Genomic DNA, 24297 nt, shown 5'->3' on the forward strand with positions numbered 1-24297 from the left:
GAAGGTATGTTCAGCTTGCTGATCATTTTCCAAGTACTGCGATTGTTTTGGTGAAAACCACATAGGAACACACTGACAACCACTGGGATTGAGCCAATAAGCAACCACGCACCTTGAGCACCCTAGCAACCACATTTCACATAGACATATGTTTACTGTACAGTGCAAATTGTACATTGTTTAGTGTACTATGTGTATGTATTTTTGAGGTACTTGTGTGATTATGCTTTTTATCTTGTTGTGATTGAGTTGATTATAAAAAAAGGTTTTCTTGTGACGCACCAGCTGAATTGCTGTTATTGGTGGAACACACAAGCATACCTTTACAAGGTGCTAAATAAATAAACAGCTACTACATAGCAGGTGTAGAAAGATTGCCAGAGACCACCAGCCAAGTGGGAGTCTTCACATGCATCTGTCTAAACTGCTCCACCGCAATACAAACACACACGCATACTGTACAAGTAGCAGACAGGCTAGAAACACAACAAGTGTGTGACAGCACGCAGCTGTCGTAGGCTGTGAGCTGTGATTTATGGCACACTGGCACATGAGACCCTATGAGAATAACAGCTGGCAAAAGTTCAGAATTGGAAGTGAAGCAAAGAACCCATATGAGAACTGTCAGGAGCAGGAAAACTGTCCAGATGTGAAGACATTCCCCAAAAACTTAATGCTTCTCCTGATTATCACCTTCCACACATCAGTGACAGGCCTGGTGGGATTTCAGTGGATTTTAAATGGGATCTGCTTTTACAGCCTTTTAAGGTACCGCTGGACTTAAGGGAACGTAAAGAAAGACAAAGTGCCCCAGTCATACATAATGCCCAGTGGTGAATTTATGGGGTCAGAGGGGGAACATATAAAAGCCTTTGGCTACAAATGTACGCTACTCAAGTACACCAAAGCCAAGCAAATACTTGGGGGGATGCATTGCAAGTACTCAGTCCTGTTGCACATGTGTGTTCTTGGATTTTGTGCATTATTATAACTCACAGTACCATAGGGCCATAGACGTGAAATGTAGCTATTTATAAAGTTACTGTCTCCTAGAGTACAGCTGATGCCCAATCAAGCTCTTCTTATGACAATGCTGAAAATGCAAAACGTATTTTACAAAACAATGTATACATTTGTGTTTTCATATAGTTTGCCCTAGTATATGTTATTATGCAATGAGTATGTTGTGGATGTTTTTGAACAATGTTCTATTATTGCAGTGACAACGGCATTCTTTTTGTCCTGACAGTATTGTGCCAGTCGATGTCACAATTAAATAAAGGGAATACAAGAGAATTCCTTGAAAGTCTTGTTTCCAGAAATCTCAGTTTGAAGATTAAGGTCTATGTCGAGACACAATTATTAGCATGTAACACCGTGTCTACACCGGGCGCGTGTATGTCTTCCTTAAAGTCACCAGGAAACGGAAGTTGCGGTTGACTTCTTTTCCGTATCGTGATGTATATCTGAGTGAAACAGCTTCTGAAATGAGCTAAAAATGTAGGGTGGGACTTTATTTTGCCCTTCCCTTTTTGATTGGTTTGTTGTAAGTTGGGCCTGGAGGCGAAGACTAAAAATGCCTGGCCATTGGACAGTCAGTATAGTCTTACCTCTTTTTAGTTGCTTACATCATGTGGTGAAGTGTTGTTGTTGAGAGGGGGAGAGGAGCTTAATGTTTTTGATTAAAGATTACAAGTGCAAATGAATATTTTTTTAATAATGGTGTGCACCAGGCACGTGTAGAGGGGGTGGCTTTGGGGGCTTGAGCCCAGGCCGTTTTTCTTCCTCGAGAGAAAGTTATTAATGGATATATGTATGTGCGTATGTGTTTCTATTTGCGCATGGCTTTCCCTGGCAAACCATTAGAAAATGTCTGGTCAGGTTGGGAAATGTTGAGAGTTCCGATGCCTTTCTCCCATCCGCGTCTCCACGCAGCACAGCTGTGCGTGTAGCACGTTTGGCACATCAGGCAGAGAGCCGCAGAAATGAAGACATCCCTCCTTTCCAGTAGCGTTTGTTTTGGTGTGGAGGTGAGTGGTGATGAATAGACTAGCTACATGTGCTTTCGAATTCACACCTAATTATCCAAAACACAAACTGCAGATATTGTTTTGCTAACATCCTTCACTTATGAGCTAATGAGTAAGCTAATAGCTAAAGTTTCGCTAAGGCTAAGGCAGTATATCATTGGCATACATTCTAACTTGATGGAAACGACAGCTGAATACAGTCAAATTAATAATGTCATCAGAATCGCCTCATTGATATGTAAACCAGGCATTAAGTAATAAAAATGTGCTAACTTGCATACATTTGTCAGGCAATTCAGATGAACAGGATAAACAAAATAACTAAAGCATACCACCAGTTATTAGTTAATATGACTTACATCAAGCGTCTTTTCCCTTAAAATGTTATGTTTACATATGCAGATATACTGTATATGCAGCTTGTTTTGGATAATTTAGAAGAAATCTACAGAAGCAAACAGAGGAGGGTATAGAAGGCTTAAAACAAACAACTTTATGTGTATTTTGGAATGTCCTTTCCATTAGAGCAAAAGAAGACATGAAAGCAAAATAGACCAACATCTCAAAATTGAACAGTGCATTAAGTGTCCCACCTTAAACAATAACTTGATAAGTTTGATGTCAGACTCCTCATCTAATAACTATCCATTTTATATGTTGTGTATGCTGATAGATCTAAGCAGCCCTCCCTCAAATGTGAAACAAAGTTCTTGTCACCATTAGTGTGTGTGTGTGTGTGTGTGTGCGCGCGCGTGCGTGGTACAGTAAGTGTAATTATAGGTAATAATATTAATAATAATAATAATAATAATTAGTTAAGCAGCTGTATTTTTGTATTTTGTCAATCATTTTTTTTGCTGTGTGTTTTAATTATTTTTGCAGGTTTTTTTCCTGTAAAATAACAAATTAGCACCAACTGCCTTTTTCAGTTTAATGTGAAGGTCATTGTTTTAATTATTTTGGTGTTATTGGGGCACCAACAGTTTATTGGCGTGTGCAAAATAAACAAATTATTAGTGAAAATATGTCATTTTCCTTTGTGCAGTCATTTATCCTAAATATATACTTGAAACTTTAGCATAGAAACATACACATTGTGGCTTAATTTCATGTTGTTGTCTGTTCTTGTGATAAAATTTGTGAATTCTACAGAAGACCATTATTGGAAAATGAAACAATTGGGTGAGTGTGAGGGATTTAAAAAAAAGTTATTTTAATATATTTAACATTTTGTTTGGAAAAAATTAAAACAAATATGAGAAGTGCCCTTTTTTCCACTTGAGCCCATGCCCCTCAAAATGTCTGTGCACGTCCCTGGTGTGCACGGATAAATCATTTATAATAATCACTGCAACACTGCTTAAACACTTTTCCTGTTTGATTTCATGGTGACTAAGGGGACAAAGATCTTTGGAAAAGGAAATCAGGAGAATCATAAAACAGTTTTTCAGTCCTCATTTTTGCATTTATGCTTATAGATGCTTTCATTGTATTTAAACAGTGTAAAACCAATAGTTGACCCTTGGAAAAAGTCAGTTAGATTTTTGGGAGAGCAAAGAATGCTGCAGATGCTAGGAAGCAACCATATTCTACCTTCTGCAATATTTTGTGTTTGCCAGATACTAAGGTAGCATCGCATGTGCCTTTGATGCATTGCAACAATCTGCATTAAAAGAAAATCATTCAAGATGGTAGACAAATCAAGAGAATTTTTGACTATGAATAAAGTTTTATTTGAAAATATCTTTTATTCACTTGTGTGAATTAAAATATAAACCTAAATGTATCAATAAAATAATGAACTTGTACTTATATTTTTATGTATTTTTATGCTTATTATACTGTTAAATGATTTGCTTAGCAACATGCTAACAGCATAACAAATATACAGTATTGTGAGTTGTGTGTTGCTGTGTTTACAGTGACTGTACACACTCATTTTCTCACAGCTAATTTAAGACCTTTCAATTTTCCCCCACCTTAGTTCTAGCTTAGTTCCAGCATTAGAATTCATTACATGGTGGATTTATATGACACAAACTCATTTAAATTCCCAGACAACCCTATATAACTGTAACTTTTTCATATATGCCTGATATAGGGATATCGGAGGCATTTACTGTAAGGCATTGTTTCTTAAAATATTTATATTCAACTCTCTACAGAGAGAATACAATGGATATATAGGTACATGCATATGAGCAAAACCAGAAAGGTACATAGTTATGTATTATTAAACAAATAAAGAATTCAGGGATTTCCTTTAAAGATTTGACCAGCTCTTTAAACATTTTTGTTACTTTCATCAAAACTTTAAAGTGATAGTTCACCGAAAAATGAAAATTCTGTCAAAATTTACTCACCCGCTTGTCATTTCAAACCTTTAGGATTTTCTTTCTTCCGCAGAACACAAAAGAAGATATTTGAAAATATCTTGAAATTTTCAAGAAAGTTGGTAACCAGACATTAAACGTTGTTTGAGAATTTTGTAGGAAAAAGGTTCAAAATGTTTTGGGAATGACATTTTCAAAGTAAAGAATACATTTTGAGAATAACGGAGCAAGATTAAATGCATGGACCATCATGCTTTAATAAGCATCAATGCCATAGTTTCCGTTTAACTAGAACTTGGCGCTATTTTAGAATGCTAATCTGTGGGTCTGAGGGGCTTTATCATGCGTTCTAATAGCCACTTTTTCTCCCGTGGTCTACGCAGGACAGCCTGCACCTGCTGGACTCCAGTGGGGTGCTGCGCGTCCCTCTCTATACGGCCTGGCTGGAGCTCACTCAAAAGGAGGTACTGTATCCAGTGGCCTTGCGTAGCTAGCGGTGGCGGTTCCTACTATCCCTACGACTTGAGGGTCCGCATTTACAAAGCGTCTCATAGTCCTCAGGGCTGCTTCTAGATCACTCTAGACGTTTTCCGTTTTAGAGAGACAAAGGGCAACATTGGTAGGAGACAACCGAATCCTGAATCAGCCCCTGTAGTTTGAGAAGCTTTGTGAATACAGGCCCAGAGCTCCCTTTTGACTCCAGCATCTTTGTATGCGTCATTTAGGGGCTTCCCAAATAGTTTGGAAATATTACAACAGTTTTAAAAAAATTAAACCCTTCCAACACATGACATACATGTGGCATCTATAAGTTAATGCTTAGTAGACTTCAATAGTTTTTACTCATGTTTTGCTTACATGGTCAAGTATTCGAGCATACAAGAACATTGAAAGAGTTATCAGATTTTGTGGAGCTAGGCTGAGGATATGGGTGTTTTTGAGCCTTGGTATGTCATTTATCATTCATCTGCGAAGGAATAATACTGGAGTAGAGCTACTTCCGTTTTCCTCTTTTCCTCTTTTAGGTTGTGTGCACTAAACTTAATAGTTTGTAGAGATAAAAACATTTATGTTGAGATGAGAATCACATCATAGTGCCAAAAGATAAAATCAAGGTTTGAAAAATAGTTCTAGGCATGTTTTTTTCGGTCTTATGGTTAGGTGCAGGCCCGGCTCCACAGAAGCTTTGCCCACCCTGCCTCCACCCAGAGCCGTTGAGAGAGAGGATCCGTGAACTGCCATTGCTGTGAAAAAACAGTTCCATTGCAGTGAACGGAGTTGGCACGACTCTCTTTCTTAGCGACTCTACGTCCACCCTGCCCTCACACCACATAACAGCCAATCACAAAATTAATGCTATATTCAAGTCAGCTGCAAATATTTTTATTTTCTGTTCTCCCTTTTTTGGCGAGACAGTCTTAGCTCATTCACTTACATACCTCCACCCACCTGGAAAATCACTTTTCACCCACCTTTCATCTCATATCTGGAGCCGAGCCTGGTTAGGTGGCCGTTTTAAGTCACAGATTTGTTTCATAAAATATAACATTAGCATTACTGTAAAAACAATTGTCTATACGATTGTGATCTGACCACTATATCACGTTTAACACTGTCATAGTGGCACTCACATGATTCTAAACTTGATGGATGTATGATTTTCCATATTTGCTTTCATAGGTCCGCTCACTTGATTTTGGCAGTAGAGTTTATTAATATCTACAGAAATGTTAAATTTGCACGTCATATGGAAACCCGGCGTGTCTCCACCCCATGGAAAAGCTGTCGTGATCATTTAAATGCTTCAGAGAGGGATGAGTTAGTGAGAGCGTCACACCCTGTAGAGGAAGGAAGAGTGACATCACGACTCCCTGCTGTAAGCATCTGGTGCCTCTAAAAACCAAACATAATAGCATTCTTTGTAAATGCATTAGGAGAGATTTCATTACTGCAGATATATTATATCAATTTTTTTCACAATATCAGGATGTTAGTCTCTTGTGGCTCAAGGTGACTTGGTTAAAAAATCGTATGAGAGCTCAAGAACAAAACTGGCAAAAACAGCTGCCATTGAGATGAATGGAAATGCGACACGAGATCTTTCTGGTTTAATAGAGCTTTTTGGCTGTCCTCAGATGCTTTAAGCTGCAATACATAACATTTTTGGTTAAAAATGAATGAAAATAAGTTCTTGAGCAAGTACATCAAATAAAACTGGCCCTTTACCTTACCATACCCCGATTCACAACAGTAAAGCATATAATAATGATTTATAAATTGAGCTGTTGGGTACGATTTAGCAGAAAATGTTAGCTTGATGTCATTAGACTTTAACCCATTTAAAGATAAATAACTAAAGGAATCTGCAGTTTTATGTTGCCGATAGGAAAATGTTATGAATCGAATTGTGTGTGTGCAAGCTAGGTTGGTGTCTGATGTCTGATTATCAACTGACAAAGTAGAGAAACTCGTATTGCCTCTTGCCTACCGAGCAACGGTTTAGAGATAATTTGTATTATATTTACATTGGCACATTTACAGCAGAAGTCATGCCATCACCCAGGACAAGTCATAGCAGTAAAAGACGTCAATCGTTTTCACTTTTCAAGAGTTGAGTTTTCTGAACAGCAATCATTCGAACGGTTTCCAAGTTAAGCCGCCTTTGTTGTTTTCCCTCGAGTCACTAATTAGATAATTGGCCGACTGCATGGAGAGATTAGAGGTGAGTTAATGTAAAGATGATGAAATTCTTGTCAAGGGATTTTAGCAACACCGACTTGGCTGCTGAGTTGGCAAGACTGCGATACAGCTGTCATTCAGGTCTCGCTGGAGGAATGCACTAGAGTTCAAGCCTGTAGAGTAAGCACGGAACGTTACGACCTATCCATTAATCTTCCTGAGGTGTATGTCACATTTTTTGGAAATAATGGTTTAGTCGGTTTTGGAGAACCTGACTCTACCCACATTTTAAAGTGGACAGTTCACAAATTCCACATATGAAAGAGTTTGGTATCTCTGTTTAGGTTTATACTATTAAGGTAGTGATCTGTGTTACGACAGACACCGGAGTCAGATGCGGGAGACAGATTTCTTTTAATAAGAAAAAATCAGAGTTCACAGAGACCAGAATCCGACAAAAAACACGCAACAATGCAAGCAGTCTCACAAACCCTGAAAGTCTTAATAGGAGGCTTGAGCGCTTAGCCGCAAAAAAACAAAAAAGGTGATCGAGGAATACAGACTTGCAATGTGAGAGGTGCGAGGATGATCTCAGTTCGTGAGTAATAATCCCCAAGCATGAAATCCGCTGACAATAATAATGTCCAGTCCCACAAGCGTCCATGAGGGAGAGATTCAGAAGGCGGTGTGAATAATTCCCTAGTGTAAGCGTCCGTCAGGGCAAATGGTTGACCAGCCTCTCCTACGTCCGTGAGGGAGAGATTCAAAAGGCGGTGTGAGTAATCCACAGGAGTGAAGAGTGGAAGAGAACACAGGCTTGACCCTGGAGACATGAAAAACAGGGTGAACCCGACCAAGGTGAGGAGGAAGCCTGAGCTTGACGGCCACTGGATTAACCACCTTGGTGATTCGGTATGGCCCAATGAACCTGAGTGCCAGCTTGCGAGAAGGTACTCTGAGGGGTAGGTCCTTGGTGGAAGGCCATACTCGTTGACCACACACATAGGTAGGAGGAGTGGATCGGTGGCGGTCAGCCGCTGCCTTGGTCCGTCTCTCGGTCCGGGCCAGGACCCCTCTAGCCCTCCTCCAGGTGCGTCGGCAACGCTGGACGAAGGCCAGAGCAGACTGGACCGCAGCTTCGGGTTCCTGTGAGGGAAACAAAGGGGGGTTATAACCCATGGAGCATTCAAATGGTGACATACCTGACGCGGCTGAGGGGTGGGAGTTGTGGGCATATTCTAACCACGAGAGCTGAGAGCACCAGGAATTGGGGTTGCTGGATGCCAGACAGCGGAGCATTCTACCAAGATCCTGGTTGACCCGCTCGCATTGCCCGTTGGTCTGGGGGTGAAAACCTGAAGACAGACTCGCAGAGGCCCCGATCTGTCTGCAGAATTCCTTTCAAAACCTGGCGGAGAACTGAGGACCCCTATCGGAAACGATGTTGACCGGCAAACCATGGAGACGGAAGACGTGATCCACCATCAGTTGTGCCGTCTCCTTGGCTGAAGGGAGCTTGGGGAGGGGAATAAAATGGGCCGCTCTGGAGAAGCGATCCACAACCGTGAGGACCACGGAATTGCCATTAGACTGCGGGAGCCCAGTAACAAAATCAAGAGCAATATGGGACCAAAGGCGGTAGGGATGGGCAAGGGACGAAGCAGACCAGCGGGCGGGCTATTGCGCTGCTTGCACTGAGTGCATATGGAGCAGGCCGACACGAACTGACTGACATCCTTGGCCATGGATGGCCACCAGAAGCGTTGACGGATGGCGGTCAACGTTCCCCGGCTTCCTGGATGGCAGACTAGTCTGGATGAATGGCCCCACCGGAGGACTTCCGAACGCAGAGCGGCCGGCACCGACAACAGACCCCTTGGACACTCTGCGGGCACTTTGCACCCCTCGACCGGCCTCGATCACTCGTCGTTCGATGCCCCAAGAGAGCGCCCCGATCACCAACCCCTCCGGGAGGATGGCGTCGAAAGTGGACTCCCTCTCAGTGACCTCGAACAGGCGAGACAAGGCATCGGGTTTGATGTTCTTAGATCCCGGCCGGTATGAGAGGGTGAAGTTAAAGCGGCCAAAGAAGGGTGCCCAACGGGCCTGTCGCGAGCTCAACCTCTTGGCTGAACGGATATATTCCAAGTTCTTATGGTCCGTCCAGACCAAGAAGGGCTGCGCTGCTCCCTCCAACCAGTGGCGCCACTCCCCCTAAGAGTCCCATGAGCAAAAGATTGTCCTGCCTCCCGACCGTCCGTGCGGGAGAGATTCCGAAGGTGGCGTGAGAAGTGCCACCAGAGGGAGAGAGAGAAATAATTCCCCGATCAACCACCAGCCTGATCCAACGGAGAAGGCAGAGAATCCGCGGCCACAGGTGACAGGCGGAAAGACGATCCGCAGGATCCCCAGAAGCTCGACGCTGGAACTGGAAGTAGAGATCTGGCGAGACAACCCACTCAACACGAGCCACGTAGGCGAGGTCGTCCGGGCAGCTGTAGGGAGATAGAAGCACTGTGCAGGAATCTAACAGCGCTGGAGCCTGAACAAGGTAAATGTGCAAACTGGAAAAATAGTAATCCCCAAAAACAGTCTAGACCAGAGGTATTCCAAGACAGAGTCTAAATCCAAGATACAAGTGTACATCCAAGACAAGAGTATATTCCCAAGACAAGAGTTATATCCCAAGACAAGAGGTCACGGTAGCTAGACAATCTAACGATCTGACGACATACGGCAGAACCACGGAGGTTTAAGTAAGGGAATAATCAGCAGGGAAGTGAGAGCAGGTGAGCTGTAATGAGAGAAAGTAGAAACCGGTGTGAGAGGAGAAAGTGGGGAAAACAAGGGGGAAGGGCATACACAGACCGAGCGCATGGTGAGCGGTAACTCTTCCATGTGCTCGACACAGATACATACAAAAACAAATAAACAAAACAGACAGGAACTCAGGCCCGAGGCCTGACAGATCTCTATATACTTTTTGTCAGGTATCAAAAGTATTAAGCAGTTATTTATCTTTTCTACTGTACTTTACATTGGTCTGATGCCTCATGTCACCTAAAGCATGTGCAGTTGTAATTTATAACTGTAGCTCAACTGGTAGAGCTTTGCATTAGCAGTGCATAGGTCACAGGTTCAATCCCAGGGTACACACATACTCATAAAATATATAACTTGAATGCACTGTAAGCCACTTTTGCAATATATAGTTGTTCCAGTTTCTAGTGAAAATCCTGTTGCTTAGATAGCACGACGTGATGTTGACATATCGCTACTATTGTACATCTATGGTTAGGTCATGTCAGAAGTGGTAAGGTATGTTATACTTTCTAAAAAGACTTTGTCATGAGACATGAATGTCTGAGGTAACCAGTTCATTGAGGCAAAGTGGACAGCATGTGAAATAAGAGAATGCTGTGTACCTGCACATTTTTTTTCTTAAAGGCAAATTTGGTGAAATAAACGCATAGCATGGGACAAAAGCACACGTCCATCTCTTTCTGTCTGGATCATGACCGTGCATTGATAAATGAAATGTGTAATTGAGACACATGGGTTTAAAATTGTTACTCTTGTCCCATTGGCTAGCCGATAACATTGTGTTACGTGTATGACCTGAGGGAGGATGTGTGTGTGTATAGACCAGGGCTAGTTCCCTTGAATTATTCACAGCTCTAGGTTTACACTGCTGGAGGGTGGGTGAGGTAATGGTGTTTGAGGATAGTAAAGAGATCAGTGTGACAAACACCCCCCTCTTGTACGACACGTTCACACACATACATACACACACGCACACACACCCACATACACACACACACTTAGATTCTGTCGTGACACTTGCTCCGGACACAATTCCTCACAGGAGAGACAGAGTTTGGATGTATGTGAGACAACAATAAGGAAAGCATTTCCTAAGTATAACCCAAATAAAATCATCTTTCATGCTGGACTTCCTGTAGTGTAAAAAAATGTCATCCTCCTTTGTCTCTGTGGTGTGTTTCATGAAATCTTTAACTAGCCACTATTGTATGTTTATTATTGTATTGTATGTTTAACAAAGATTAAAACGTTTTAAAGTAGAGTAAAGCTGCTTTAAAGTAGAATAAAACTGTTTTAAAACAATAAGTATTGTAAAAAGTGCTATATTAATAATGTTAACATTGACATAATATAAAAATATAAATATAATATAAAAACAGTTTTTTTCCAACTCATAGTGGTAAACAAAATTGGCCTTGCTTTATATTTTTTCTAAACCAATTTATGCACATAAAAAGCTGTGTAAGAACTTGTGGAACATATTGAGTACTGATGCAACTGAATTTTTAAATTGTTTTGATAAAACATATTGAATATTTCTATCGTAAGTGTACCATATTTCATGAGTAATGCAAAAGCGTAAGATGACACTATTATCAGTTTTTTTCTGTGTTGTTTTTGTAGTTTTACGTGTAACTCAATCTATTGATTGACGTTCCACTTTAACCCTAAATAACACAGTTGTCTTCCTGTATTACTGACAGATCGGCGGTAGCTCGGACATTTTTATCTGAAAGCTGAGCAGTTTACATAAAATCCAGAGGTTTCACATAAGCGTAAGTGTCAAACTCGAGCTCGGTCTGACCCTCTGGGAAAATCACAAGCCATTTAGTGCCGTTTACAGCCGTGTTCTCCTGTACTGACTTGTGTCTGCAGTCCAAACACTGAGTTGTTTTGAAGGGGAAGGTTTTGAAGGTAGACTCAGGGCATATTTGTGATTGATTCTTATTATTACGCTTGTAGTACATTGACTAGGCTGAACAGTACATGTCCAGAACAGATCATTTGAGAATGTGAAACTCAAGAATTCTGCTCAAAGCAGAAACGTAGACATAACCGTAAGACATGATTGAGGTCCCAGTAAATGAGCTATCGAATTTACAACATGTACAAACTTTTTTCTGAAACATCTCTAGTGACGGTTTCTCACAGTTGTGCCCAGCTTTGATCTCTCTTAAATCTTAAACTAAAGGGGCAATGTATGCTATTACTATTTATTATTGCTATTCTAAGCAAAGTCTCTTGGATGATAAAGTTGGGGGGATTAAAAAAACAAGGGATTTAAACCACATCTGGAGACCATACCAGAATATCTTATAGATGTGAGGAGCACCAAGTATACAGTACTTATAGCACTTTTCACAATTTAACATTATTGCAAAGCAGCTTTTACAGAAAATATTTCTGATCCGGGATCCCCCATAAGGCATTAGGGACCCCCTGTAAGAGGTAAAAATTAGACTTAGGGGGGTCCCTCGGATAAAAAAAGACTAATCTGAAATGTGTGCAGATAAGATATGATAAATATTTTAAATATTACTCCCTGTGCCACTGGAATCACTGTCTACACAAAGTTGTTCTTACATTTTCTCTATTCCAGTCAGATGCTGGTGGGAGGAGTTAATGTAAATAGCACTCAGTCTAAATAGACACTCTGATAATATACATTAGAATTGTTTTACAATATTTTCTATTAGAAACTATTTTAAAACAAGTTTTAGGATTTTTGATCCCGCCCAAGAAAAACATCCCATGGTGGGGACCCCCCTAAGACATGATTCAGTTCGAGCACTGTCTCAAGATATATAACAAATATACTTCTAAAATATATAGAAGACATGGTATTGATATTCCTTTTACATCATTACTCAACCATATTTCTTTAGCGTTCTGCTAGCGGTCTTTTAGGGTGAAATAAAGGTTTGCACATGCGTGACTCATTCTCCCATGGCCTCTCTTTCTTCCTTTCTCTCTCTCTGACCTCAGCCTCGGTCGGGAGCTGTTGGGATCAAGTGCGTTGCCATGGCTCCGGCAAGCCTTCCGTCCCTAAAGACCAGGGGGTAGAGGTGATGGGGAGTTTTTAACACTCCTGAGAAACAAACTAAAATAGAGCAGCTCTTTTATGACTTCATATTCAAACCTAGCTTACACCTAAAATAGGAAAAACATTTATTCAACTTTTCACTTTTTCACAAATTATGCAACCTTATTACACTTTTTTTAGCCAATCGCCTGAATTGCAAGTCTAATGTGACTGGTCGCTTTATATTAGAACTCTTTTCAACAGAGCGAATCAAATATTCTATGCTGTTATGACACCAATTTCGATCTATGAAAAGCCCTCATTCCTTCAACATTCGAGGAAATGTACACTCTTCCCTCCTGGGACTACACTGAAACTGGATCCAACATCTGCTGTGCTGGATAAAATCACCTGCATTAGCCTTATCACATAGGGGAGATTAAATGATAATGCAAAAATCACCAAAACCCCCCTAACACAATATTTCCATTCACATCGCATTAATTCACGGGCTCTACCAGGAAAGAATATATATGTGACACTGGACAACAAAACCAGTCTTATGGGTCAATTTTTCGAAATTGGGATTTTACATCATCTGAAAGCCGGCTAAATAAGCTTTCTATTCTCCAATTCTCACTATTAACTACTTTATTAGTACTTATAAAGCACATATTCTACATGATCATATTCTACTCCCTAATCCTACCCAATACCTTAACCTAACAACTACCTTACTAACTATTAATAAGCAACACATTAGGAGTTTACTGAGGCAAAAGTAGTTAATGGTTGGATTGGACCTTAAAATAAAGTGACCTAAAGGTTTTATATATTTAGGGTAGGACATTTACAAAATATCTTCATGGAATGTAATCTTTACTTAATATCCTAATGATTTTTGGCATAAAAGAAAAATCAATAATTTTGACCCATACAATGTATTTGTGACTTTTACTAAAAATTGTTCCTGTGCTAAGACTGGTTTTGTGATCCAGGGTCACATATAATGTTTGAATATGTGGATGGTTGTGGAAGGTCTGCTGAGTTTCAGCCTGAGGTAGAAATATCACACAAGTAGACACCTGTCAGTGTCAGAAGCTTGAAGACACATGGAATGCAGCCAGAAATTGAGAGTTTAAGTATATGTGCAGTTCAGAAAACTGTTGGAGAAAACACTGACGGTTGATATTTCATACCAAACATCCATGTCTCGCTGTTAGTAGAATGTTTATTTTATAGGACTTCTAGTCTTTTGAAAAATATTTTGATGGTTTGCGTTTCAATGTTATGAGGCAGTACCTGCCCAAACAGCACGCTTAACTCTCATCTGCACCTGCGGTTTGTTTTTGGAGCCATACTCGATTTCTGTACGAATGTGTGGAACATGGCCAAAACCCCCAGAGACCTTGATCTACCACCAATAAACCCCTTTGCTTGCGTGGTTACCGCCTCACCAAAGCGACATACAGACCTCTGCTGTTTTCACAGACAAACAACAGAGGAAAAGTCGATTAACAAGTTCAAAGTGGGATTAGTGATATTTAGGCTAATAGGTTTTAGCCATCAAACGTTTTACATCTGGGATTTAAATTCCACATTTTATTTGTTTTTTATACATGTCAGTGACTTTTCATGTTTTTTATGTATAGCATTGTTTTGTCTAAATGACATTTGTATTTAAATAAAACAGACAACAGCTGCGTAAAACATAGGTTTAAAAACAGGTCGTCTACAGGTGTGGGTGTGTGAAGTTTAGGGTTATTCTGGGTAACGTGGTCTTGTCTTGACTCAAAAGTCTTTGTTTTGGTCCTTTTACACCGTGCAAAAGAGCAAACCAGGCTAAAAGGACTGAAATTGCATCCACTGAGGGCCTAAAGCAGGGGTCACCAACTAGCGGACTCCGGTCCGAATGCAGACCGCGAGATGCGTCCGTCCGGACCTCAAAGCCTTTTGACATAATAAATAAACGAACGCCACATTATATTCTAATGCAATCAAATTTATACCAGGCACATCAAGGTCCGCTCAGTAGCAGTTTGGGTCCTACGGCGCCATGGACAGTTAACATATGCGGCGCGCACTGTTGCTACGTTCAGACGTCAATGAGTGAAGAGAGCCGAGACGTAGAGACAGACTCGCTGCACAGCGCGCAGACGTAGCTCTCAGTGACTGCAAAACAATGTCATTTTCAAAAGTTAGAAAAGTTGACGATGAAAACCATGTTTTCCGAGATGAATGGCTCGAGAGATTTGTATTTATTCTTCCTGCATCGACATGCACGACACCGGTTTTATTTGTCTCATTTGCTCAGAGTCTGTTGCGGTTGTCAAAAGTGGAAACCTTAAATGGCATTATGAAATTAGACATAGACACTTTGAAGAAACTTGCCCGCAGCAGTCCGAGGTAAGGACACGGAAAATATATTAGCTCAAAGCCCAGTAGGAGCGATCTACACGGGTACTCCCTCACTCACTTACCGCCCAACAACCAGCATATTAATGTTCCCTAAGAATACAGTGGATCTTAGGAAAACATAACAAGAACTTTACTGAAATGGAAAATAGTAAAAGAGTGCATGAAGGCTGCGTGTGAAACACGTTTAGAAGGAAAAAACAGTCATGAACTAAAAGAAAATATTAAACAAACCCCCCTTTCATCTGCACCAGCCACAAGAAGAGCTGAAATGTTATCAGAGGACGATCAGTCACAACTTGATGCTGCTATTTGTTAATCTCAGTTCAGCAGAAAACAACACATTAGTTTTCTTTTAAAGTTGTTAATGTTGAAATGAATGTATATTCAGTGCAGGTTTAGAGATTAGGGCATTTTGCACATTTTCCTTCATTATATTATTGTCAGACATTGTAATGCCGTCATATAGATATGAAAAGAAATGTTTATTTCTATGGTCTGCCAAAAACCATAAATTCATGTTTTTAGGTATTTAATTGTCCGGACCTCGGCTGGTAAGGAGGATTTGTTTACTGGACCTCAAGCGATTTTAGTTGAAGACTCCTGGCCTAAAGTAATAGCCTATGGTACTAGGGTACACATGCTATGCTATACGGGTGGTGTTGTGCGGTCTCTATATTTTCTTTGTGGCGGAGGTCCGTACAATACTTTTTTTAATAAATAATATTAATAAATTGAGCCCTGTCGAATATGCATATAAAAAATGAACATCTAATGTTTTATCAGGCCATTTATTTTATATTCTGATAGCCTCAGTATGTATGAAACAGAGAAAGGCCTTGGTAACTGAGAAAATGTGTTGTAAGCTCTGGTGCTAAAGCCTAAGTCCTAGTGGTCTATTTTAATATAAAAAAACTACTGACAACAAAATGTAACAACTGAAATGAATCTATCATGAGCAGAAGTTTACAAAGTTACTAACAAGTAGCCTTTCCATGCCATTCATACTAGAACTGATTCTAAATAATCTCTGATTAAAACATGATTCATTATGAAATGCTCTTAACATGCTGATTATTAATGCTATTAATATTATTAATATCATTAATGCTAAATGTAGATACAAGACGTTATGGTTTATAATCTGTCACAAACCTATAGCAAACAGCAATCTGAATGACAACTAAAAATACTTTATTAGGCTACTGCTGCATTATCATTTACTTAAGCCTTAGTAAACTGCTCTTGATGTCTGCGGGTCTTTAAATGCCACGCGTCTTGGTGGGAAAAGCAGCCTTCACAGAGTGGAAGGGGTTAAAATGAAGCACGTGTGGCGCTAAATAAAGATATTAGTTATCAGTTATGTAGCCGCGCTTCTCAATTTAAACTAGTCTGATGTTTGGAATGGTTCATTATGTCTTGCGGTGCAGATGGAACGAAGCCAAGCTGGGTGAAAATCTGTCATCCCGTGGTGACTGGACAGGACTGTTGCTGCTTGTCAGGGGCAGGGCGTGCATCTTTTCTGTACTTACACTGCGTTCCAAATTATTATGCAAATTGGATTTAAGTGTCGTAAAAATTTAATTTTATATTGTTCAATTAAACTTATGGATGGTATTGTGTCTCAGTGCTCTTTGGATCACTGAAATCAATCTCAGACACCTGTGATAAGTAGTTTGCCAGGTGAGCCCAATTAAAGGAAAACTACTTAAGAAGGACGTTCCACATTATTAAGCAGGCCACAGGTTTCAAGCAATATGGGAAAGAAAAAGGATCTGTCTGCTGCCGAAAAGCGTCAAATAGTGCAATGTCTTGGACAAGGTATGAAAACATTAGATATTTCACGAAAACTTAAGCGAGATCATCGTACTGTGAAGAGATTTGTGGCTGATTCAGAGCACAGAAGGGTTCGTGCAGATAAAGGCAGAATGAGGAAGGTTTCTTCCAGACAAATTCATCGGATTAAGAGAGCAGCTGCAAAAATGCCATTGCAAAGCAGCAAACAGGTATTTGAAGCTGCTGGTGCCTCGGGAGTCCCGAAAACCTCAAGGTGTAGGATCCTCCAGATGCTTGCAGTTGTGCATAAACCTACTATTCGGCCACCCCTAACCAATGCTCACAAGCAGAAACGGTTGCAGTGGGCCCACACATACATGAAGACTAATTTTCAAACAGTCTTGTTTACTGATGAGTGCCGTGCAACCCTGGATGGTCCAGATGGATGGAGTAGTGGATGGTTGGTGGATGGCCACCATGTCCCAACAAGGCTGCGACGTCAGCAAGGAGGTGGCGGAGTCATGTTTTGGGCTGGAATCATGGGGAGACAGCTGGTGGGCCCCTTTAGGGTCCCTGAAGGTGTGAAAATGAACTCTGCAAGGTATGTAGAGTTTCTGACTGAGCACTTTCTTCCATGGTACAAAAAGAAGAACCATGCCTTCCGTAGCAAAATCATCTTCATGCATGACAATGCACCATCTCATGCTGCAAAGAATACCTCTGTGTCATTGGCTGCTATGGGCATAAAAGGAGAGAAACTCATGGTGTGGCCACCATCCTCCCCTGACCTCAACCCTATTGAGAACCTTTGGAGCATCCTCAAGCGAAAGATCTATGATGGTGGGAGGCAGTTAGCATCAAAACAGCAGCTCTGGGAGGCTATTCTGACATCCTGCAAAGAAATTCAATCAGAAACTATCCAAAAACTCACAAGTTCAATGGATGCAAGAATTGTGAAGGTGATATCAAAGAAGGGGTCCTATGTTAACATGTAACTTGCCCTGTTAGGATGTTTTTGATTGAAATAGCTTTTGATTTCAGTAAATATGACCTCCTAATGCTGCAAATTCAACAAATGACCATTTTCAGTTTTTTACAACCTATGAAATGTTTTCAAACTCTGTTGTGCATAATAATTTGGAACAGTGCATTTTGAGTTTTTCATTTTTAAAATAAATACTGTTGTCAGTGGGAGGTTTGTTCAATAAAATTCCAAATGTACCCTAACTGTTGATTACTTGAAAATTATACTGACTGTCATTTGCATCGACAAATTAGGAAAACCAGAGAAAGATATCATTTGCATAATAATTTGGAACCCAGTGTAGACTCGGAGCAGGAGAGCAAATATTGCCATTTTCACCAAAAAAATGCAAATATTTGTATCTGCCTGCTTTTCAGGTGGTTGACGCAACATATTTTCCGACACGCGTTCTCTATCCGCTGGTGGAAGTGTGCTTACCTGTGTATTGATGCTTTTCCACTGCATAGTACTGTATGGTACGGTGCGGTACAGCTCACTTTTGGGGGGTTTTCCACTGGGTGGAAAGAACAAGGTATAGACATGTTCCATAGGAAAGGTAACCTTAAATGACTTGGGATCTGGCGCTGTATAGAAAATAAAATTAACTTGAAATTAACTAAGGGGGGCGGGGGTGCCGTTGGAGGGGCGGGGCGCCCCCCTAAGGTAATGGTAGGGGAAACACTAAAAAGATCAACTTCTGAGCAATTAAAATTTTCTTTAGGCATGAGTCAAAAATATGTGACACAAATAATGTTGTAATTGCAAGCTTAAGAAATCAGATATCTGTATATAGACAATTAAATAGTGTCTTGCAATTGTCTCTTGAGATTTGTCCGATGGCAGATTTCTGAAACGGGTTTTTCAAACTGTGGGACGCACAGTAATGGTTTGCGGAAGGTCATGACACAATGGCACAAAAAAAACTATTTAGTCCATGAATGACTAGCAATGGCAATGGTTTTAAAAAGTATTTTGCAATTAAATGACATTTTATTTATATAATATCACAGAAAATAAAACTGAGGGAGAACAAATTACATATTTCTATTTTAAAACATTAAGGTTGGTCTCGAGACAGACCGGTTTATGTTGGTCCTGGAATAAAAAAGTTTGGGAAGTTTGGAAAGTTTCTAAAAAACAGTGTTATCCTGCTGTGTTTGGCAGGTGGAGTGTTGTTATTCTACTCCACTGATTCAGAGGTCCGCTACAGTAAATGAGCTGGTGAAATCAGGCGGCATGAAGTTGAGCCCCTAAATCAAAGCTGGCAGGGAGAAAATACTTGACCTTGGCTGTTGTTGACCGTGTCGTGCTGTATGGTACAAAGCACAAAGTTATACGCTCCGACAGAGTCAGATCTCGGCTAAACTAATATGCATTATCCAACAGCATTAATGACAAACAGAATATTTTCTACTGAACTCTTCTAAACTTCTCAACGGTCAATAAAATGTTGCAGTAATGCTAAAATACATAATAAAGTAAGCATAGCATATACTGTATTATATGATCAGTTCTGCATAATATGATAAATTTGCTTTACGGCATCCATAGAAACCAACTGTAGTTTACATGGCAGAGATTCAATGCTATACATGAATTTAATTGAGTTTTAATGAAGAAATATGTATTTATTATTTTATTTTGATAATGGGCCAAATGTATGTTTTACGCACACGGCACAAGCTTAGATATCCATCTCAATAATATCTGACACCCTTATATCCTGTTGGAAACAGGCCAAACAAATGCAGCAAAAAGCAATGAAAGTGTGCTCTCCTTTTCCTGAGCTTGTTGTTCAGGGACAGACTCCTGTTTAAAGATTTTTTTTTAAGCTGCTTTTGTCTGCTGTGGTCCCCCGTTGGGATTTCTATCTGTGAACACGCCCTGGTACTTTCAGAATTCCCATTCTATCCGAGGTCACACTTTCCAGAGAAACAGATCTGCCCACAGCTAGACAGATGGCGCTAGAAAACTAAGAAAAGAAAGCGATTTCATTCGTAGGTGTTTCTAAGGCTTACAGAAGTTTAGAAAATTAAATTAATTTGTTTACTAACAAATAAGGGGGGGGTATTACATGATTCTGTCATTTTTGTTTATAGCAAATATCTTATTAGGCTATTTATTTTGTTTGACAACAATGTGTGATAGAAATGTTCGTGTTAGAGTTGGAATAATATTTAAAAAAAAATATATATATATATATATATATATATATATACAGAATTTAAATATAGACCGTTTTATCGCACACCTGACCCCCACTTAACTTCCGGTCTGTGTTTTGCTAGTGTCTAATAATATAACGATTTATATTTTATTTATTTTATGTAAATATTCATTTGTATTATTATTTTACTGTATAATAATTGTATTAAATAAACGATTTGTTGAATTTTGTTTTATGTTCATTTTATTAAATAAACAATTTGTTGAATGGGTCCTGTTGTTTGGGAGCATTTAAAGAAACCGTACGGTACAGTGACATCTAGCGATTGAGCTTGGTATCGCAGTCTAAATTCAAAATATTGGCGAGACAAGTTTAGCCAAGTAACAGTTCTTCTGGGTTTCTTTTGATTGTTATCAGCAATAATCTACAGGCACTCTATTGTTTGTGAATGTGTTGGGGTCACAAAAGTGCGCATGCGCAGTAACGTTTGTTTATGTTAAGATAAAACCGTCTATAGTAAAAACAACACAAGTGAATAATAAAGAAATGATACAATGTTCCAAAAAAGTATAAGGTGGCAAAAATAAAAATGTTGACATGAAACAATCCCTGCCATATGCAGAAACACCCATATGCGCATGCCTGTGTCTATGTTAGTCGAGAGAGATGTTCATATATAGCTACAGTAAGGCGAAAAGGAAAAATAAAATTGTACCATGTTTAGATAGCACCTAACGGAAAGTTAGCCTGTGTTTTTGGAAAGAGTGATTTAGGAGTGGCAGTATAGATAAAGTCACTCTGCAGTGGAACGTGTCTCATGCTGAGACACAAATCACCTTTTCTTTCTCACTCTCTTACAATAAACACAATCACACAGATGGCCCACATGTGCCCTGATCCAGATTCAGTTTATAGCCAAGGTATAACACACAGATATCTTTTGTAAACAGCTTTGATCTGTATGTGCATGCATGGATGTGTGCATGGAGCTCTGTAAACATCTCATACCACCCAGATCAGATTTATCTGATAAACCTCAAAAAGGCTTTCGCTCTACCTGGGTTCCCATCTGAAACCTAGGAATACAATAACCCAGTCAATGTTAAAAATGACACTTGGTTAACCATGTGCTTTAATGTAAAAAGCCCATGCTGTGATCTCAAAAGAGCATAAACTGATAAGGTGATATGTCTGGGTCACAGTATATCAGGTGTACAGCAAATACACTGTCCCGTACAAAGAAAGTCACACACCTTAATATTTCGTTGGACCGCCTTTAAGTTTGATTACGGCATGCATTCGGTGTGGCATCGTTTCGATAAGCTTCTGCAATGTCCAGGATGTCATTTTTTCCCGTCCAGAGTTGCATACATTTTTCGACAAGATCTTGTATTGATGATGGGAAAGTCCGACCGCTGCGCAAAGTCTTCTCCAGCACATCCCAAAGATACTCAATGGGGTTAAGGTCTGGACTCTGTGGTGGCCAATCCATGTGTGAACCACTCTTTCACAATTTGAGCCAGATGAATCCTGGCATTGTCATCTTGGAATATGCCCGTGCCATCAGGGAAGAAAGAACCCATTGATGGAATAACCTGGTCATTCAGTATGTTCAGGTAGTCAACTGACCTCGTTCTTTGGGCACATAACGTTGCTGAACCTAGACCTCCAATCCAATGGGAGGCTCTTACCTATTTGCTCAGTTAAATCCAGGTGGTGACTTTTTTTGGGAGGGGCAGTGCATATTTTAATGTGTATTTATATATGAACCAATGCCAGATTTCAGTGATTCTTGTGCAAAGGTTATCGTTTCCCAATTCCTATACTAAAGTGAATCTGTTATTGTACGCTTTTAAAAATAAAGGTGCTTAAAAGGTTCTTTACAGCGATGCCATAATTTATGGTCCACAAAGAACCATATATTTCTTACCTTTTTGTAATCTGAAGAACCTTTTTCGCCACAAAGCACTTTGTGCTTGGATGTTAAAGGTTCTTTATGAAACCATTAAGACCAAAAAGCGTCTTTTATGGCTTGATGAAGCACCTTTATTTTTAAAAGTGTGTATAGTTTTCAGCTATAATTATGATCTACGTGATTTCTTGTTTTCTCAGCCTAAGATCAGTCATTTGGGGTTGCCTCAAGGACCATCGGGTGAGAAAGTGGCAGTGGTGGCCGTGGACGACTGTGACATCTCCATGGCTGTGAGATTCGGCAGTCAAATAGGCAACTACTCCTGTGCTGCACAGGGCACCCAAACCGGACAGAAGAAGTGAGTGTTCTTTTTCTTAAATAGCCTACTTTCTCTCTCTCTCATTCTCTCTCTCTCTCAAATATATAATTACAACACTAAGCCTAACAAAGGTAAATTAATACATGTATGCCAGACAAAACATGACACAGCAACAAAAAATAATTTTATATTTATTTGTACAGTATAGACCTAGTTAGGACACGATGTTAGCCTAGGACATTGTGTTAACCTCACAATAACTCATTATTTTAATTAGTCTTTGGTAGTGACTCATAAGTATGCACATTCCCACGGCTATTCGCAGTCTCTCGGAACACACAAGTCTTTTAGTTCTGAAAGATCTTTCCATACATGTCTGTTTACTGGTGCTGTTTTTGATATGTTTGTTTATGTTGTCAGAGGCAAAGCGTCATGCATGCTAGAACGCGGTTGTTCATTAAAAAGCTTGAAAGAAACAGCAACACATACATGTGAAGATTTAACCTGTCGCTCCAGACTGATGAGCACCGACCTGTTTTATATCACATGGCAACATTCCATTCCCTGTGGCCCTGTTGCCATGGATACAGGGATTGACAAGTCATTTAGGAAGGGTCACGCCCCCTTTTACCTGTTTGCGTTTTCTTTATTTATAAATCATCTTTATGTGTATTTAAGTTGTAAGTTAATGTTTTTTCTAAGTTACAGCATTTCTGCATCCTAATACGGCTACTTATTCTATGCCGTAGTATGTACAGTACTGTTTTTGTTATGGGTATCAGCCATTTGTGGATCTGGATTTTTAATTTTCACTGGAAACAGGAAAATGATGCTTAGTTAAAATTGCGACCGTGCTGAAGCATATTACGTCGTAGGTACTGATTATTTTTCTGTGAGTCATGCAAACATTATTGTGACTTCTAATTTACTGTGAGACTTGAATAAACTTTACATGGACCTACACGTTTCACGGGATCAGTAACAAATGTTAATTGCTTGATAAAGAAGCTGTTAATATTACTCTACTGTATGTAATAGCAGTTGTGATTTTAAAGGAAGTCATTTGGATCTGTTTTTTGCAGATCAATAGCTGCTGAGCTGCAATCAAACATTTATCAGCATTTATCAGGTTGATCAGATTTTAACTTGAAAGCTTTTCCAAACAGCAGGCAGCAGCAACATTATGCTTTTTTTAGATACCTTGTTCTAAAGCAAAAATCTTGCATCTATTTCATGCATAAGGCAATCCCAGAATGCTTTGCAACAGGCTTAGTGCAAAACATTATATAAGATGGTGGACAAATTGGGAAAATAATAAAAATATTTCATTTTATAGGTACTGACCTAATAATCAGGTCTTGAGGTGTATGGTTTTTTTAGAAAGTTAGTCTGTGTTGAACTCAATGGTGAGTCGAATCTCCCCCACACTTCGCTTAAGTATTTGTATGCCATCCTGGGTTATAAATATTTCACTTCTGAGGTTCATTTTGGGTTACAGTGCAGCCTTATAAGGCAACTGTACTATGTTAACACTAGATGAGACAGCTCACCTTGTTTTGGGAATGAGTGAATGAACTTGTGAAGGTTGATGGCCCATTTCAACATTGTTTTCTCTCTTACAGGTCTTTGGATTTAACTGGTCCCCTTCTGCTTGGTGGCGTGCCCAACCTACCCGAGGACTTCCCCATACGCAACCGGGACTTTGTGGGTTGCATGAGAAACCTGACCATTGATAGCAAATCCATAGACATGGCCAGCTACATCGCCAACAACGGCACCACAGAAGGTCTTTGACTA

At 39.9% G+C, this 24297-nt stretch overlaps 2 protein-coding genes across 11 annotated transcripts in view; one reads left to right on the forward strand and one right to left on the reverse strand.

The window, feature by feature from the left end:
- Positions 1-24297, reverse strand: part of LOC130547623 (uncharacterized) — a 403303-nt gene that overhangs the window by 79012 nt on the left and 299994 nt on the right. The window lies entirely within an intron of this gene.
- The window catches only part of celsr1a (cadherin EGF LAG seven-pass G-type receptor 1a), a 93336-nt gene that overhangs the window by 42719 nt on the left and 26320 nt on the right, over positions 1-24297 (forward strand). For 4 of the 6 annotated variants that reach the window (XM_057323709.1, XM_057323707.1, XM_057323708.1 and 1 more), the window contains exons 6-8: positions 4747-4827; positions 22382-22539; positions 24123-24286. In XM_057323709.1, coding sequence (XP_057179692.1) covers positions 4747-4827; positions 22382-22539; positions 24123-24286 — 403 coding nt within the window. The remainder of the gene's footprint in view (positions 1-4746; positions 4828-22381; positions 22540-24122; positions 24287-24297) is intronic. The other 2 variants (XM_057323711.1, XM_057323712.1) reach the window with 1 other exon arrangement.

The sequence above is a fragment of the Triplophysa rosa genome, linkage group LG24, assembly GCF_024868665.1.
Source record: "Triplophysa rosa linkage group LG24, Trosa_1v2, whole genome shotgun sequence".
NCBI lineage: Eukaryota > Metazoa > Chordata > Actinopteri > Cypriniformes > Nemacheilidae > Triplophysa > Triplophysa rosa.